The following is an 18,269-nucleotide window of genomic DNA, read 5'->3' as shown; positions in this document are numbered from 1 at the left end:
AGGGTTGCATGTTGAGAAGGAGCATGCTACAAGAGCACACGCGATGGGGTGTGCCATGGGAACGGGGTGCTCCTGGTGCATGCTCAGTCTGTCAGCAGAGCAGAGGACATATAAGAGTAAGTAGGGCAACCATTTCCCCTATGTCCTGATGGGATGCTTTTGAAAGGCGCCACACAGGACAGCTGTAGTGAACTGGAACAGATCCCTCCTCCCCTTTACCCGCCCGCTCCCATGGATCAGACACGGGGTAGCACTGCACAGTCACCATCCCTGGCAAATGGGGATTGAGAGCTGGCCCGACACATCCTGATAGGGCCTCCATCTCTCCTGCGCCATCTGATGACCCTGGCAAGGGCCCACTCCGTGGAAGGACTCTAGTACAATGAACACAAGTGCATACAACACACAAGCCGCACAAGAGGGCAAACTGCAGGGCAGGGAGTGAGGAGAGGGCTCCGAAAGCTCAACTGTAGGGAGATACGGTCCCCTGCTTTCTGCCAACGTGAATGAACAGCTTGTGGGCCAGGACCTGTTCTAGACACTGAGGTTTCTGCAGTCAATAAAACAGACAAAAATCCCCACTCCACGAACCCTCTCTACCCACCCCCTCCTATCGGGAGTCTCCCTCTGGTAAGGGAAAGGCAGGCAAACAGACACATAAATATGTACGATGTCAGCTGGTGATCAGCGCTAGGGAGAAAAGGGAAGCCGGTACAGGCTGGGCAGGAGGTGGAAGGGGGGTGGAAAGGGAGTGGGGAACACACAGTGAGGGGGATTAGAACTTTCTGGGCCTCTGCTCTCCATCCATATTCCATATCAGGAAGAAGGAAGGGTATCCTGGAAGTGCATGGGGGTGGGAGAGAATTTGGTAGGAAAGAGTGATGCAGATCCCCATGCAGACTGGAGAGGCTGGGAACAGGAGCAGCAGGCTGAGTGGGGGAAGGGTCTGCTCAGGAGACTCTGATGATTCCAGGGCCCAGGAATCATCATCTTTCCACCATCTGGCCCACCCCAACGGATGATTTAAATGTGATGGACTCCTTTCTGTCCCCGAGGTCTCTCCCCTGCACCTTATTCGCTCCTGGCACGTTTCTGACTCCAAGTTTTCACTCCTGTTGTTTGCATAGCCCGGGTGCTCTTTCTTTCCCCTGTATAACCATCCTTGATCTATTTATCTACTTGGGCTTCAGCCAACTTTCCACCTACCCACGAGGATTCTTGGTTAAGGCTGAGGGAACAACCACACTGCCTCTTACACGGGATCCCCAGCACCAGGGAGCCCCCTCCTCTTTGAATGCTCACAGAAGCTTGTCTTTTACTCCCGTTTTTTTATACATCACCACAGGGTCAGCTTCAGGGCACATGTGACCTGTGCAGTTGCACAGAGCCCTGTCCTTAGCATGGTTTAATGTGCTGCTGTCACAGTTTTGAAAGTCTCAATAATTTTTTTTAACAAGAACCTCACATTTTCATTGTATACTAGGTCTCACACATTACCTGCCCAGTCCTGCATAATCAATCACACATATTAGTGTGAACTAATAGCTACATCATACATTTGATTATAAAGTATAACATATACTCTGACTATGAACCAGCTACAGCAAATAGACACTTTCAACTTACTACTAAAAATGGAAGCTCACCAGCTATTTTAAAGTTTTTTGGTGCCTCTTTTAATGAAGAAATGCTTGGTAAAGATAAGAGACAAAGAATAACTAAGTTTCACCACTTTCTATCAGAGCAATGAAGCATTGATAAGAAAAACCCATGAAAACTTTTCTTTAAAGATGTTAAAATCAATAGCCATGGAAATTAGCAGTTGTGTCTGGACCAAGGGGTTGACACTTAGGAGCAATTAGATTACATCTAAAGACCTTTTTTCATGGACATAAAAATCTTTAATGAAACTGTAAACTTTAACATTACTGACAATGCATCCTTTAGGGTGAGGCTAGAGATCCTTCCTATTGAGGGTTCCTGAAAATGTCAATTACAGTTCCTATAACGGGTTGCATTGTATATCCCCCGAAAGGTATGCTTCACTCCTAACCCTGGGTCACTGTGCATATGACCTTATTTGGAAATAGGGCCTTTGAAGATATAATTAAGATGACATCATACTGGATTAGTATGGGCCCTAAATCCCATGGCTGGCAACCTTGTAAGAAGATGACAGATATACAGAGACACACAGAGAAGGCTATATGAAGATGGAGGCAGAGATTAGAGTGGTGTGTCTACAAGACAAAGAACGCCAAGGACTGCCGCAACCACAAGAAGCTAGGAGAGAGCTGCAGGGCAGTTTCTCTTTCAGAGCCTCCAGAAGGACCCAACACTGCCCATACCTTGATTTCAGACTTCCCAGCCTTCAAATCCATGAGCAAATAAATCTGTGTTGTTTTAAGCCACCAAGTTTGTGGTCATTTGTTATGACAGCTTTAGTAGAAAGTACTTTTTAAAAGCTGGGAGAAAAATGTGTGAAATCTAAATCTAAATCATCTAAGTCATCCATTTACTTTTTAAACAAACGAGGGGTATAAACCAGCATTGGCTACAGGATGGAATACATTCAAGGAAATAACCACCGTCAGGCTTTATTTCATTTTCTCTTACATATAATTAATGAGAGAAGAAGAAAGAGATGGTAGAAAAGAGACAAAAGAAAAAAAGGCACGAAGAAGAGAGGGTAGAAAATAAAAAACTGAAAAAGCTAGATACAAAAATACAAGTGAGAGGCACAAAAAGATAATAATAGATGCTAACATCAAATGAATACTTACTAGGTGCCAGAGACCACGATAAGTGACTCGCATGTATTCTTTAAACCTCACAACACTCCCATTTTATAGATGAGGGAACTGAGGCAGAGAGAGCTGAGCTCTTTGGAAGAACATGGTGTGGCCAGGAGTACTACATGGGCTAAAGCTACCTCAGCACTGTGCTAAGTGTGGGGAGGAAGCCGAGCAAGCCGACTGCCGGGCCTCTGGGGTTGGCTGGCCTGAAGATTTTCAGAGCTCAGCCATAAGGTATTATTAGGGTGGACCATTCAAAAGAGAGCTGTTCCAGTTACAGCAGAGTGCCTCCTAAAATCAACTAGATAAACAGAGATGCAGTTATAAAATGAGCTAAATAACCGAGTGGTTTTTCTCTTCACAAACAGTTTTCATTTTAGAGAGGAGTCTGTTAATTTCACCATTCCTCCAACAAATACGTCTCAGTGCCTAGTAGGTACAAGTAACCCTAGGAAATCCAGGCTTTAAATAAGCAAAGATTGCATCAGCACACAGTGTTGAAAAGTATACAATTATTGCATGCGATGAGGCGCAACTGTCCTTTGGTTCCCAAAGCTTTTGTTCTCAGAGCCGAATTTTACTTTGCTTAGACAAGCTTTGTTTGAGAAGCAAAGGCAGTGACTGTGAGCTTTCTGAGAGAATAGAGCGCAAGGTCCCAACTTAGGGAATGTTGGGGGTTTCTATTCATTCCTCTTGACAAAGTTCCTGGGCAGAGCAAAGGAAAGGGCTTTTTACCTGGGGTAATAGTTCTGACTAAGGCAAACAATCGTGTTATGGGGTAAGAAGACAAACTCTACTGGCAAATTTGAATGTCAGGTAGGAGGCCTCTAGAAAAAAGTGCAGACAGCACCTAGCAAAGCCTATTATCTGATGAGCATGAAAATGTGATTATTTGTTCTTTTTATTGATTGCTTACTATATGCTATGCACATAGTAGCCTCAAATATTAACCCGAATTACAAATCAAGAAGGCTTCTGAATAAAGCCCATTAGAAGTTAATGTAAATAAAAAGCTAATGTAAAATTAAGGTCTGAAACACAAATTCTAAGCAGATGGCAGGCACCTAGGATAAGAATTTTCTTCCTTTGGTTCAGTTCAGTGGCTCGTCCCTAAAAACCTGCCACTGTATTTATAGCCTGAGCCTGCTTTTTGAATGTTCTTCCAAAAACCATGTAAAGTTTCCACCTAGAGTTAGTTGCGGGTGAGGAGTGGGGAGATTGAGGGTGGAAAGGGCAAGGAAGGACAAAGGGGATGCCTCATCTGGCCCCTGCCACTCATTCTTAAGGACAGTGGCACCAACAGTACCATTGAATGCCACAATCAACTGTCACAGCTACTTGGGGTCTGCTAAGTTTCAAAGATGTCTGTTTAAAACACGGAAGAGAAACGCTCCTGTCTGGCTTGTGTACTCCTCTTGAACAACTTCTCTATTTTGTGCCTTTTCTTCTTTCAAGAGCTGTTAACAGTGAATAGCTTTTGAGTTTTTAAACAAATATTAAAAGAGCTGCTGGCATTTTCCAGTGATAAGTAATATATTGTGTTAGCAACAGTACTACTTAAAAAATAAGATTTAATTATCTTTTAGTTTTAAAATGTCTTAAGATTAATTTTCCATTCAGGGATCTAACATTAAAAGGACTGAAATTAGTTTTGAAAATATCAACTATGTATATTTGTGTGTTTTTAACACAAGCTCAGACACAGAATATACATGGACAAGCTACTCCATGCAAACATATTATAGTATGGCATAACTCCAATTTCTTAAAGCCAAATGAATTGGAATTTTCAAGAGGAAGAAAAAGAATTTACAAGTCCATGAAGATCCATCCTCTCATCACTAGTAGTGTATCCACAGGATGCAAAAAAATCAAGGATTTCTGCTAAAAATCAAAAAAACACTTTCTTAAGGCCAAAAAAAATTAATGAGGATAAAAATGGAAAACAGAGTTAAAAAAAAACAAAAAACGGGAGGCATTTAATGCTCCAAATTAGATCTGTCAATATTCAGTGATGGGAGAAATATGAAAAGCTTTGGCATAGAAGAGGACCTATGCAATGCAATTCTTCACCCTAATGCTAAGTATGTAGGGCTGTATAATTCCATTCCTCAGTTCAATTATAGCATGCAAATGCCTGAGCTGCTGGCTTTCTAAAAACAGATGCAGGGAAACAGACCAAACTAACACCAATGTATATTTAATAGATGAATATTTGTCCTCAGAAAGGATCGGAAAGCAACAGAATAAAATCAGTTTCCCTCGTCACCTCTGACAAAAGGGTTATCTAATTCCAAGAGTCACTTGGGTTACTGACCCTAAAGGAAACAATAATTTTTTTTAAAAGAAGGCAATTCACATTTTGCTTCTCCTGCCTATTGTTTTTTTCCTGGATCCTCCATCTCCACTCTCCCCAACTTTCAAACTGCCAGCTCACTTTTTGGGGTGAAGCCTCTAACTCTGACCTGTCTCTCCTCCCCTCAACTGCAATTCAAGCTAGACAATTTGGCATCAGCATCCCTTTCCAGCCCTTCTTGGAAAACACTTGGGCAAAGGAAACAGGCCATAATTTTCTGATGGCAGGCCCCTTCTACAAGTACCAGTCTGAAACGAAGATAGCGGTCTTTCCAGTTTATAAATTCACTTGGGAAATTCCACTTAACCCCTCACCAGGTTTCCAGATCTTTTTGTTTGGTCTGGTGAGCAGGATAAAGGCTGTGACCAAGGGTGCCCCCCCTGCTAGCCGTACCCGGAGCACAAATAAAAGCTTCTGGATGGCATCTCCTGTCATTATTTGATTTCACAGCTGTCTACGCATAAAGGAAAGGAGTTAGCATCACTGAAAACAAAAGACAAAACACAAAACGAGAAACAGGCAACTGTTTTCCCTTGCTCGGAGACAGCAATATTCTTTACTGAGTGGAAAAGTACTGCTCAGCTCTCAGCAGAACATCTCTGACTGAGAGAGACTGGGCATGCTCTGTGTTTATTTCACTGGACATGGGAACGTGAAGTGGCAATGGGCCCAATTCTCCAAAACTAAGTCAACATCCAGATAAGGTGTTTCCAGGCATAAGCACTGAGCAGACTGCTTTCTGAGGTCTCCAGTTTGAACTGATAGAAAGCACAGGTGTTAAGCTTATAGCTAAATGTGGAAAGCAAAGGAATTCATTGTCTCTTGACTTTACAGTCGGAAACTATACACTGTACCTTTCCACCTGCCCTTTTGTAACAGAAGAAGGAATGCAGAGGCTTGCTTACCTTAAAGTTGTGTGTCTTCTCATAATTGAAGTGGTTGTCGTTGTGTGTGAGGGCAGCCCTTCGAACCAGGGAGGAGATCTGTGAATAGGCAAAGAGTTTGAGAGGGGGCCAAAGAAAGCCGCCTTTGACACCCACCTTCACCCCCAAGGCTACGGCCAGCAGTTCTTGGCGTTTCCTGCCCTGCTTAGACTTCCGAACCACAGCACACTTTTTCTCATTTTCCAGCCACAGTTCTTCAGAGAACATAGTGCCTGGTTCCCAGCTCTTTCTAGTTTGCTTTGCAGAGCCCAGGAAGCCCTGTGCTGTCAGGATTTTCGAACCGCAGCTAATGTTAGGCGGCAGATTTGAGGCAGCTGGGTCCTGTCTGCAGCAGCCTCCGGCATGTGACCTGAAAGGCCCAGTTTGAGTGATGGAGGGGGCCCGGCTTCTGAATAAGGATGGGCCTGTTTTGTGCTATTTCTTAAGGCCGACGTGTGCCTGGAACAATAGCAAACATTCATGTGCACAGCAACCCCCAGAAGCGGTAACCAGTCAGCCACTGAGGATTCAGGGAGGCAGGGGCCGGCAGCCTGCTTTCTCCTGCCACAGCACATTGCAAAGGAGAGGTCTCTCCTCCTTATTAGCACATTTCACACTCAAACACACCAGCGCACACACCCCCCAGCCAGCTCTAATGTTCAAAGTCTGAGGCTGCATCCAGTTAATCTGGGGCTCTGAACCCCATCCTGGGCTGAACTTCAACAGATTAAACCTTTAAACCCTGATGACTGTTAAATCTTATAGGGGTTAAGCCTATGTCTCTTTATTAAAAATCTGCCTTAGCACTTGAAAGCTTAATTTTTATTCTTATGCATGCATTACATCGGAACAGTCTGAGCACCAAATGGGATATCAGAGGAGAGCAAAGCTTTTCCACTCTGAGTTCTGCAAAGTTGCAGAATAAGAGGCAGGATGTCTTGCCTCAGGACACTCCCCGGTCTCTCCTGTCCTTCCTGCACGAACAAACTCTGCTCAAACCCACACAGACAAGACAATATTCCTTACCTAAAATCAAAACATCATAGTTGCTTTTCTTTTAAATAAAACATCTTCAATGTTCATTCTGTTAGTGCCCAAGCCTATGAAAATGGCTTCCTTCCTCTTAAAAGCATCATCTGTTTGATGGTCTCCCATGACCCTAATTCTTTGATCCTAGGTCTCCCCATGAAAAGAAGTAGGGAAATCCTGATGTCTTGGGAGTACTCCTGACTCATTGGTGAAGATTAATGCAGCTAATGCCAGACAGTAAAATTAATGCTTTAGGAACTAGAAAACAAGATCTAGATAACTGGGCCTTTATGTAGATGGGCAGTCCTGTCCTCTACTCAAACAAGGGCCCCATGCTGCAGTCCCTCCAAGCAGCCTTGTGAAGAGTAACCAAAGATCACTCCTTCCCATGTGTAATTCTTTATTCCTGGTAAACACCATGATTTTAACTTGGTTCAAAAAGTTCATCCTCCCATTTCATCCTCTCATTACCTTCAATAATAACACCCAATTCTTATGTTAAGCTATTGAGCACAATAATTTACGCTGTGTCAGAGGACGTTAGAATGTGTCAAAGGCACTTAACTCATTTAATCCGCAGCATATGGGTGTGAGGAGCAAGATTTTTATTCCCAATTCTTTTGGATGAAGAGATCAAGGCACTGAGAGGTAAAGCAATTTGCCCAAGGACATGCAGCCTAGTTTAAGTGGCAGAACCAGGGCTAGAACACAAAGCACCTGTGTCCAGCGCCCATGCTCCTCAACACTGTGTCCTGCTGCCTCGGTACACCCATGTGCTGCCTCATCCTGCCATCAGTCCTGACAAATGCTTTATCTCAGATACTGGTTGAGTCTGGCCTCTCCCTACCTTTCTTTCCCCACATAACTCAGACCCTTGTTATCTCTCCAGTCCACCTTACACATCGCTCTACAACAATCTTCCTAATCCACCCATGCTTCTCCATAGCTTAACTGTGTCCTGGCATTGCTGGTTTTTCATGAGCTGATCCTAATGTACCCAGCTCATCCTATTTCCCTATACTCCCCTCCACAAATCCTACAACATCTCTTCCGTGACATACTTAACTGCTAACCTTGGTAGCTTGCTCTGTTCTTTAGAATATTCTAGCATCCTTTCAACATATCTACATTTTCACCAACATTTACATTCTAATTCTAATGCTACCCTTTCCAAAAGGACTTCCCCAGACTCCCCACTGAAGGCCAACTGTGTCCTCTGAAATCCCATAGTGTTTTATCCACATTTTTCTGATTGCACTTGTCACTTTCTGTCTTGTATTATAGTGACTATAACAGCTCTTATCCCTGCCACACTGAGAACTCACTGTGACATGCTCTATGCTTAATTCGCTTTTGTTTCCCCCTACAAAAGTGTCTAATAAGAGTCCTTGCCACAGTAGACACTGAATAAATATAAGTTGCTAGAAAGCACGTGTACATATAGGAAGCCAGGGTTGTGGAAGAAGGTGTGCAAAGAGGACTGCATGGTGTGGGGTCTCCAGTCCCTCCTGTGACCACCCATCCACTGCCTCAGCTTCCAAAGACAAGGTTCCCTCCAGGGGTCTACCCTCTTAATGGGCTTCACCAGGCTCCTTGGCCCTTCTTCCCACTGTCCAATTCTGAAGGACAACTGTTATGGCAGGCGTTAAGTGAAGGCTTGGCATACCTTTGCAGGGCTTCCCATCCTTAGTCTACAGGTAAAAAGATGGAGAGAAGCAAAAAGGGTCCTTTCCCAACCTTCACTGCTAGCAAAGCGAGAGAGACCTTTTGATGGTAAGCCATTTGTGTAAGGGCAAATTCTGTGATGTGGACTGGACTAATGACATGAATATACCGTTTTTAGAATCTGATCAAGTAACTATTTACATGGAAAGTGGCCAAAAGAATCTCCTCCTTTTGGTCTATGGATGGTTGAATACAATGAAATTTAATATTTTTTCATGTCTGTGCTTGTATGTATAACAAGTAATTTTTATTTCCATTTGTGACAGTGATTTCTTTTTCAGCTATTGATTCAATAGAATTTACCCAAACACAAGACACATTCAGACAAGTGAAGGAACCAACACTATTCCCTTAGGATGCTTCTTTACAGGGGACTAGAAGTGTTAGCCTTTGAGCGAGCATTACTGTAAGCAGTGTGGGTGACCTCAGATCACCCTCTTATTAAGGGAAAACTGATTACAGTAATCTCTTGGTGAAAACTTCTCTCTGAAATAACCCCATCACACAGAGCTCTTTTTTATCTCAGCTCCTCGAGGACAGCTCCTTGCCTTCTTTTATGTGCTCCGTAATGTCTAATATAGTGTTCTGTATACACAAGGGACATTTAATACATTTGCTGACCGTCTTCTTCTAATGAAAATTTCTACCTGACCTATTTTAATATATACATTCATGAGATGAAGCACATTTCCCTACACGCTCTGTTTGAACCAGGGATTCTCACTGGAACGAATGGTCTTTTGGGCCAGATAATCTTTTGTTGTGGGAGGCTGTCCTGTACGTTGCAGGATGTTCAGTGGCATTCTTTGCCTGTATTCACTAGATGCCAGTAGAGCCCCTCCCCCTAAGTATGTAATAAAAAATGTCTCCAGACATGGCCAAATATTCCCTGGGAAGCAACGCTGTCTCCAGTTGAGAATACTGGGCTAAATTAATAACACAAATATTAATATTTATATCATGCTTACTATGTGCCAAGTGTTATACTCAGCGCTTTGCATATATATGTGTTTTTTTTTTTTAATTTTTATTGGTGTTTTTTTTTTTTTGAGACGGACTCTCGCTCTGTCATCCAGGCTGGAGTGCAATGGCGCGATCTCGGCTCACTGCAACCTCTGCCTCCCGGGTTCAAGTGATTCTCTTGCGTCAGACTCCCAAGTACCTGGGACTATAGGCACGTGCCACTGTGCCTGGCAAATTTTTGTATTTTTAGTAGAGATGGGGTTTCACCATGTTGGCCAGGCTGGTTTCAAACTCCTGACCTCAGGTGATCCACCCATCTTGTTCTCCCAAAGTGCTAGGATTACAAGTGTGAGCCATGGCACCCGGCCCACTTTGCATATTTTGACTCATTTAAGATTTAAAACCCTACGAGGTAGGTACTGTTATAATTACCCTTATTTTACAGATGAGGAAATGGAAGCTGAGAGTTTAAGTGACTTGCCCATGGCCACATAGCTGGTAAGTGGTAGAACATAGGCACAACTAACTGAGCCTATCTTTCCTCAAAGCCCCGAAGAACAAGTGTCTTTCCTTGTACTACACCTAACATAAAATTTACCATTTTAACCATTTAAAAATGTAAAATCCAATGGCATTTAATGCATTTACTATGTTCTGCAACAATCACCACTACCTAGTTCCAGAACATTTCATCACCCCAAAATGAAACCCTGTACCCATCAGTACCACTGCTCATTCTCTTCTCCTCCCAACCTCTGGCAAACACCAATCTGCTTTCTGTCTCTATGAATTTGCCTATTCTGGATATTTTGTATAAAGGGAATCATACAATATATGGGTTTTGATATCTGGCTGCTTCTTTTTTCTTTAGATATTTCACTTAGCATGTTTCAAGGTGCATTTATGCTGTGGCATGTATCAGTACTTCATTCCTTTTTGTTGCTGAATAACAATCCATTGTATGGATATACCACACTTCATTTCCATTTATCAGTTGATGGACATTTAGACTGTTTTCACCTTTTGGCTAATTGTGAACCATGCTACTAAGAATATCGTCATACAAGTTTTGTTTGAACGCTTGTTTTCAATTCTTTTGGGTATACACTAAACCTATGCTTTTAAATATTGTTTAAACAGTCTCTCATCCCCATAATACTTACATTAAAAAATATGCAGTGGTTGAATGCTTGAATTACTCTCTTCCCCATTATAGTCTGTCAACGACTAGCAGGTCTGGTGTTCCCTGAACTAGTTTTTAAATAGGAGACTTTAGTTCTCCCTGAGCCCACTGTGAAAGCAGGTACTACTTAAGATACTTCTGGAAGTAGGTGGGGCTATAAATAAATGGTGACATAAGCTCACCACTTCCTTTTTTCTTCTTTTTTTGATGAATAAAGGTTGGGATTCTATTTTCTAAGCCCTCTCACTGTTCTTCTTTCTCTCTACAATTAGGATCCTGGATCCAAAAAGGAATCAAGTAACGAGAAGGCAATGAGAGGTTGTCAGATACAGACAAGGAGGAAAGGGTGGGTCAATGGGCAGGAAGACCTGGGAAAATGGAGCCCTTTTGGGTGTCTGTGGACATACAAAGTGCCCAGGAAAGGAATGGTAGAAGAAAGACGAATACCCCTCTCACTACACTGGCTCTAATAATCTAGCATCATAAGCCCAGAAGGGACCTTAGAGGTTCATCTAAGCAATGGCTCCTCCTCCACCTGGCTTCAGTCAGGACCACCTCTCAGCTTCTAGGGAGCACAACATTGTGCTTTATCAGTACCAATTTCTAGAGAAGGTGATTTGCCACCAATCCACAACCTTTCCACAAACTTCAAGTAAATTCCAGTGCTACATTTTAAGGAGGGCTCTTTGAAAATGTCATCATTGGTCCCTGTATGTCTCCCTGTATTCCAACCACAGTGTCTGTGCTGCCGATAGCTCTACAGTTCTGTTTACTGAGTCTGAATCTTCCTTAGGTATTGACTGCCCGAGCTATACTCCTATTCCAAACACTGTCCTGCTGTTGCAGCCTTCTCTGCTTCATGGCAAAGCATGAAATGAAAATCAATATTACGAATGACGATGAGGGTGTGGTGAGGAGAGTTCTTTAATATCCCACTGGTGTTTGTGTGAACTGGCCTGTGTCTGGAAAAAAAAAGTTGGAGATGGATCAAAAGCCTGGAAAAGTTCATGTGCATTGATCCAATTATTCTATTTCTAGGATTCTCTTGAAAAGGTCTTCAGACTAAGATCTAGATAGATGGATAGATATAGAGATACAGATATTCATCAAAACAATATCAAGAAATGTGAAAAAGCCTAAACAGTCAATATAGGGGAAAAGTTAAATAAATTATGGCATAAAATGTAATAGGGTATTATGTAGACATTAACAAAGACAATTAAAAGAACATTTAATGATGAGAAGATTTGCCTCTGGTATAATGTTAGGTGAGAAGTAGGCTCCTGAGCCATGTATAGTATAATTCCCAGATTTGTAAGTAGGTATGCACAGAAAATATCAGAAGAAAACACACCAAAATATATTCAAAATACATTCACTCAAACTGCTGAAGATAAGCAACAGTTACTTCTGGGTGGAAAAATTTTAACTGACATTTATTTTCTTCTATATTCTTTGCATATTTTTTTGAGTTTCCTACAATGACTATGTTCTTATTCCATTATATAAAAATGATTTTTAAAGTATATTATAAAACTCTTATTAGATTTAGTGTGCATGGATGATAAATTCTTAACCATTGAGATTGTCTAATCCCTCCTCCACCTTTTACAGGGGAAGAGACCAAGGGCCAGAGAGGTTCCACAATTACCTCTTATCACAGAGCTATTCTACAACTAAATCTGGAAGCAGATCCAGACTCCAGCTTCTCCTGCCTTACACCTGCAGGCATCAGAACCCCCAGAGGCCTTGTTAAAACATATGGAGCCCCAGAGTTTCTGGTTCAGTCAGTATGAGATCAGGCCAGAGAATCTGCATTTCTGATTGGTACACAGGTGATGGTGATGTTGCTCGTCTCGGGACCACACTTTGAGGACCCCAATTTTATCTTTCCACTGAACCTGTGGGTCGCAGCCTTGCCTGATAATTAGAACACACACACACACACACACACACACACACACACACACACACACACACACACACAAACACCCCATGCTCAAGCTCTACCTCTGCCCAATTAAATCCAAATTTCTAGAGATGGGGGCCGGGCTGTAAAAATCCTCCAGGGGATTGTAACGTGCTCTTAGAATTGAGACTGACCACACGATCTCAAGTGCTTCAGTTCAAGGGGATTGCCAGAAAAGATGAAAGTATGAACGTAGTCAGTGCTATTGACTAAATCCCCTCCAAAGGAATTAACGTTGTTTCAAACACAAAATGTGATCATGTTTCTGCTCATGCTCACCCCACACCCACCTCCCATCATGCCACTTAAAACCTCCAAAGACGATTTAAGGCAAAGGCAAAAATCCATACCATGCCCTGCAGGGGCTTGTGGGGTCTGGCCCCTGCCACCTTTCCAGCATCGCTTGCCACCACTTTCTTCCTGCTACCCTGAGAATGTATACACACACCTGGATGTATATTAGTATGATTTTAAAATTATGACCTAGGGCCCTCACTAGCCTGCTAGCCTTATGAAACAGGCCCAGGATCAGGTCTCCTGAGGTTCTTTCCATGGAAATCCCTGGCACCACATGTGTGGCAGATTGGGGGTGCTGGCTGCCCACAGCCCACTGACACAAAGACTCATTCCTCCTCTCTGTTCCTAGAGGAATTTTACAAACATCTAAAGCGGAAAAATTATTTTTAACCTACCTATAAAAGAAGAGTTCTATTAACTCTTCTCTGGTGACTACCATGATGCCAACATTGGCTTGACATTCAGGAAAGTTTTGTTGCAGGAAAAAAAAACATGCCCATTTTTCAGCAGCTCTCTGTCTTCCTTTCCTTCCATCAGAAATGATTTCGACTTTTATGAAGAGTTAGCATGCTCTTTTTTTTCCCTTGGCCCATTGGCTCATTCCCTGAACATATGTCTGGGGTACTGGTGTTGGGTGATGACCCTGGGTGTCCCGTTATTTCCCCAAAGCCACAAAATGTTAAATCCTGCCCAGATCCAGGAACACGCAGCAAAATGCTGCAGCCGTTTGTACAGCCCTGGATGGTGTGGGAAATCTACACTTTCCTTTGTTTTCACGCTCTGTGGGTCACACTAAAATACTTTTAATGTTGGTTGGTGGTATACTAAGGGTATGCCTACTACCTATTTCTGTGTCTAATGTGTGTGTGTGTGTGTGTGTATTTTGTTTTGAAAAGCTTCTATGGGGATTTTGAGGGGACTGGTGGATAAGGAGGTGCGGTGATGTCCACTCTGGTTTTTTGCTATGGCATTGTGGATCTGGTTCTCTATTCCTTTTGGGAAGAGAAAAAACTAGAAATGCTAAGTGAAATAAGCTCCAATTGCCGAATGATAATCAAAGGGGTGGTTATCTTTTATCAGCCCAGCCTGCTTGATCCTATGTACTTTGAACCCTCTCGCATACTGCCAAATGAATCATCCTTGCCTTTCCTAAGAATTGCCCTGTTTGTTATATTCTTTGTTTATGGTTTTCAGTCCTGAAAGAGGAGGAAGACAACAAAGACATATAACTAAACGCAAACACATTGCCATGGCGCCAAAGAAATGAGAAAGATCAGGGTGGGACCTGCTGTCTTTCCTGCAATTGGGCTAGTTCAAGCTGTATAGTCCTGGTTTTATTTGAGGCCATTTAAGCATCAGGTGTCAACGATTAACCTGGCTCAGTCCTAAAACTGCTGCTGACCTCCAAACCTGCTGCCTTCTGATCCGAGACAAGGTTCCTTGTCTCTGATGACACACCATGCCCAGCTGCCACGCCGATTATTCTCCAGGGACAGATGGCTACTCTCGATGTGAGAGACACACAAAAGTGCCGAAGGAACAGTTTTACTGCCCCTCCTAGAATGCAATTCGCTTCATTCAAAACAGTCACCGTTCACCCAACCTGAAAGGCCTGTATGTGCGCTGAAATGGACCAAAGTACCTTGTTTAGCAGCAAATAAATAACCTGATGCTTCTTGGGTTGGTTGATCGTGCAATGCTACAGTTGCTGTCCTTCCCACATGATACCACCAGCTGTTCTGCTGAGACTGATGTCAAAAATTGTGGCTAATTTCTGATGTTTCTCACAGACTTTTTAGATATAGAAATAAAAGATACTCCACCTCATAGAGGAAGGCTTTGTGTTGCATTAAGGATCTCGCGCATTTCAACACGTCATTGTTATTATTTGCTTTTTTGTTTTGTTTTGTATGCAGTTTTTGAGAGAGTCAATATTAACAATAACATGTTTTACCATCAGAGTGTAATAATCCATTTCCTTAAATACGAACTTTAAAAGTCTTAGTCCAATTTCTCAAATGCTAAACTTTAGAAAGTATGGTAGGGTTATTCTTGAGAGAATGGAACATTTGTTAAATCAAACTCCTTAAAACTTTTGTAAAACTAAGATCCAAGTAAATAGTGTAAAACCTAAGGGAGAAGCAGCTATTACGAAGTTCCCAGCTACTATCTTCCTTCTTGCCCTAGATGACTTTCTTCTCATATTTCATATTCATTTGCTTTTCTCTGTATTTTCCTTGCTGATATATGACGCAACTCCCCACTTCTGGCCAAAGAAGTAAGTGCCCCAAATGACTGACATGTGGGTTTTCCTACAAAAGTCAAGACACTCAATTTCTAGCTTATGGCATCAAACTGCAATATTGATGTTGGGTGTCTTTCTCAAACTCCGCTCACTCAGGGGAGCCTGGGAAATCCCTGCGAAAGGCCAGACATTTGCCAAATTGCATTTTCTTGTCCACTACTTTCTTGTCCGAATTATGGCAATTTGCAAAGCAGCACTACAGAATGTACCAAACATAGCCTCTAGCTACTCCTTTACCAGGTTCTGTGGTCAGAAGTTGGAGTAAGGTGCACCTTTATCTACAGAAAAAAAACCCAAATTAACTGGTTGTTTTCTCCATGTGAACTGCCCCATGTTAAAAACAACCAAGATACCTATGAAACAGGTTTTCAAAATTTCACAAATAAAAATATCTCCAATCCCTACTGTGCTTTTTACAGTGAACAATCACCCAAACAAAATAGTCCTTGGCGCCACTCACAGCTGTGCAGCTGATACTGCTCAATATAGTTCTTGGGGATATTTAAGAATGCAGTAGTCCTGAAACATGGATGTTGACACATTCCAAAGATAATCTAAGTTTATTTCTGGTCTCCTGTGTGAGTGCTGGCTGGGATTTCCAAAATCTACAATTGGTCCTTGTATTTGTGTTTGGGAAGACTAGCTCTACCAAGCGTAGGACCGTGTTGTCCCTTCCCAAATGGAATGTCAGAGTGTGTGTGATTGATGCAGACACCTCTCAAGCCACTCTCTGCTCTGGAAAAGAGACTGTCATGCTAATGAACAAGTATAAATATTCCAGGGGAAGACAGTTCAGTCTGAAATGACCACATGCAATTTGGCCTATGCTGTATTTTAATGCAATACAATTATTCTTGGATATGTTGCAAACATAGCTCCTTCCTTCCTTCCCTCCCTCTCACCCTCCCTTCCTTCTTTCCTTGCTTCCTTCCTTTCTCTCTTCCTTCCTTATTTCAGCAAATAATTATTGAGCATCTATTATTTATCAGGCACTGTATTAGGCCAGTGAGATAGAACAGGGAACAACCACTCTAAGAGAGTAGACAACAAACAAAACTAAGAAGTACATTATATATTCTTTTAAAAAGTGTTGAGAACCATGAAGAAAAACAAAGCAAGAACAAGGATAGGAAGTGAGAGGGAGGTTACAACTTAAATCAAGGTGGTCAGAAAAGGTCTCATGAGAAGGTGACATTTGGAAATTTGGGCAAATACGGGCTGGAGGTGATAGGTGAGCCGTGCTGACATCTGGAGGAAGAACATTCCAGGCAGAGGGTACAGCATATGCAAGGCCATGAGATAGGAGCAAGCATGGTAGGCTCAAGAAATAGCAAAGATCAGGAACAGCTAGAGTGGTAGGTGCTAGAAGGTGAGGTAAGGGACCTAGGGCCTTCTGGGAAGGAATGGGACTCCCACTTTCACTCTGAGTGATGTGAGCAGCCACTGCAGAGTATTGAACAGGGCTGTGGTATCATCTGAATGACTTTACAAAAGCATTGCTCTGCCTGCTGTGTTGATGACTGTAGGGGGGCTAAAGTACATGCAGGAACACCAGCTAAAGGCTATGGCAGAAATTCAGCTAAAGGATAGACAGTGGCTTGGATGAGGGTGGGAGCAGTGGAGTGATAAGGAATGGCCAGAATCTGGATATTGTTTCAAGGTAAAGTCTACAGGATTAGCTGACAGGTTGGATGTGAAGTGCACATGAAAGAAAAAATTCCAGGTAATGGTGCAGTTTTGGGCATGAGCAACTAGACAGATGAAGTTTCCATTAAATGAGATGAAGAAGACTCCAGGAGGAGCAAGAGTGAAGGAGAAGGCCAGCTGCTCCATTTTGGGTATAGGAACATTGAGGCAGTTGGACTTACAAGCCTGAGGTTCCTGAAGAGACAGATGCCAGAAATCTACTTTGGGTAGATGGATTTTAGAGGGAGAGAGTTAGTGCAGATAGAGAAGAGCAGAGACCCCCAGGACTAGGTTCTGGGACCCTCCAACCATTAAGGGGTCAGAAAATTGAGAACTAGTCACAAAGACAAGGAACGCTAACGCTCACAGGACAGGTATGATGGGGAGTGAGAAAGGACCACAGGGGTTAGCAATATGAAAGTAAGCGATCACCTTGACAGGAGCAGTTTCCAGCAGCAGTCGGGGGAATCTGATTGCACGTGTTTTAAGAATGGGAGAAGAGCACTTGGATCAGAGACTACTGTACAGCCAGTGCTGGGAGTACCGGGGAGCCAAGCACTGCAGTAAAAAGAGTAGGAACAGGTGGGATCCAGAGAGTTGGCTTGTTTCTCCTTTTAAGAAAGAAAGAAAGCTACTGAGATTTCCCTTGTCCATCACAAAACCACACCCCACATAATAAAGAGTCTGACTCCATTTTTATTGTTTGACTGCTTACTGATTGCAAGTCAAGAACAAGGCCAGTGCACTCCCTCCCTTGGTGTTGGTGGAAGTTCAAACCATGCAACCCCTGCTGGCATGAGAACGCTTACCCAGCTCCGCCTCCTAACCACCACAGAACGCTGAGCCAGTCCCAGGTCTCTCAAGCCATTTTATGGACCTGCCTGGGGGTCAGTCCTGCTTCCCCCAGAAAGTCACATCATGTGAACAATAAAACTTTGTACATCCTTTTGGTGGGAGTATGGCATCATCAATCTCAACACCAAACAAAATTTTGGGTAGTCGGGGGGGGTCCGTTTGGTTTCTGTGAAGATGTCATGG

General features: G+C 42.8%; 1 protein-coding gene across 6 annotated transcripts in view; it reads right to left on the bottom strand.

The window, feature by feature from the left end:
* The window catches only part of CHN2 (chimerin 2), a 316,889-nt gene that overhangs the window by 27,483 nt on the left and 271,137 nt on the right, over positions 1 to 18,269 (bottom strand). For all 6 annotated transcript variants that reach the window (XM_055347250.2, XM_019031141.4, XM_055347251.1 and 3 more), the window contains one exon: positions 6,057 to 6,134. In XM_055347250.2, the coding sequence (XP_055203225.1) occupies positions 6,057 to 6,134 (78 nt within the window). The remainder of the gene's footprint in view (positions 1 to 6,056; positions 6,135 to 18,269) is intronic.

The sequence above is a fragment of the Gorilla gorilla genome, chromosome 6 (genome assembly GCF_029281585.2).
Source record: "Gorilla gorilla gorilla isolate KB3781 chromosome 6, NHGRI_mGorGor1-v2.1_pri, whole genome shotgun sequence".
In the NCBI taxonomy this organism is placed as follows: Eukaryota; Metazoa; Chordata; class Mammalia; order Primates; family Hominidae; genus Gorilla; species Gorilla gorilla.
The sequence above is the reverse complement of the archived record's forward strand: the minus strand, read 5'-3'. Positions and strand labels throughout refer to the sequence as shown.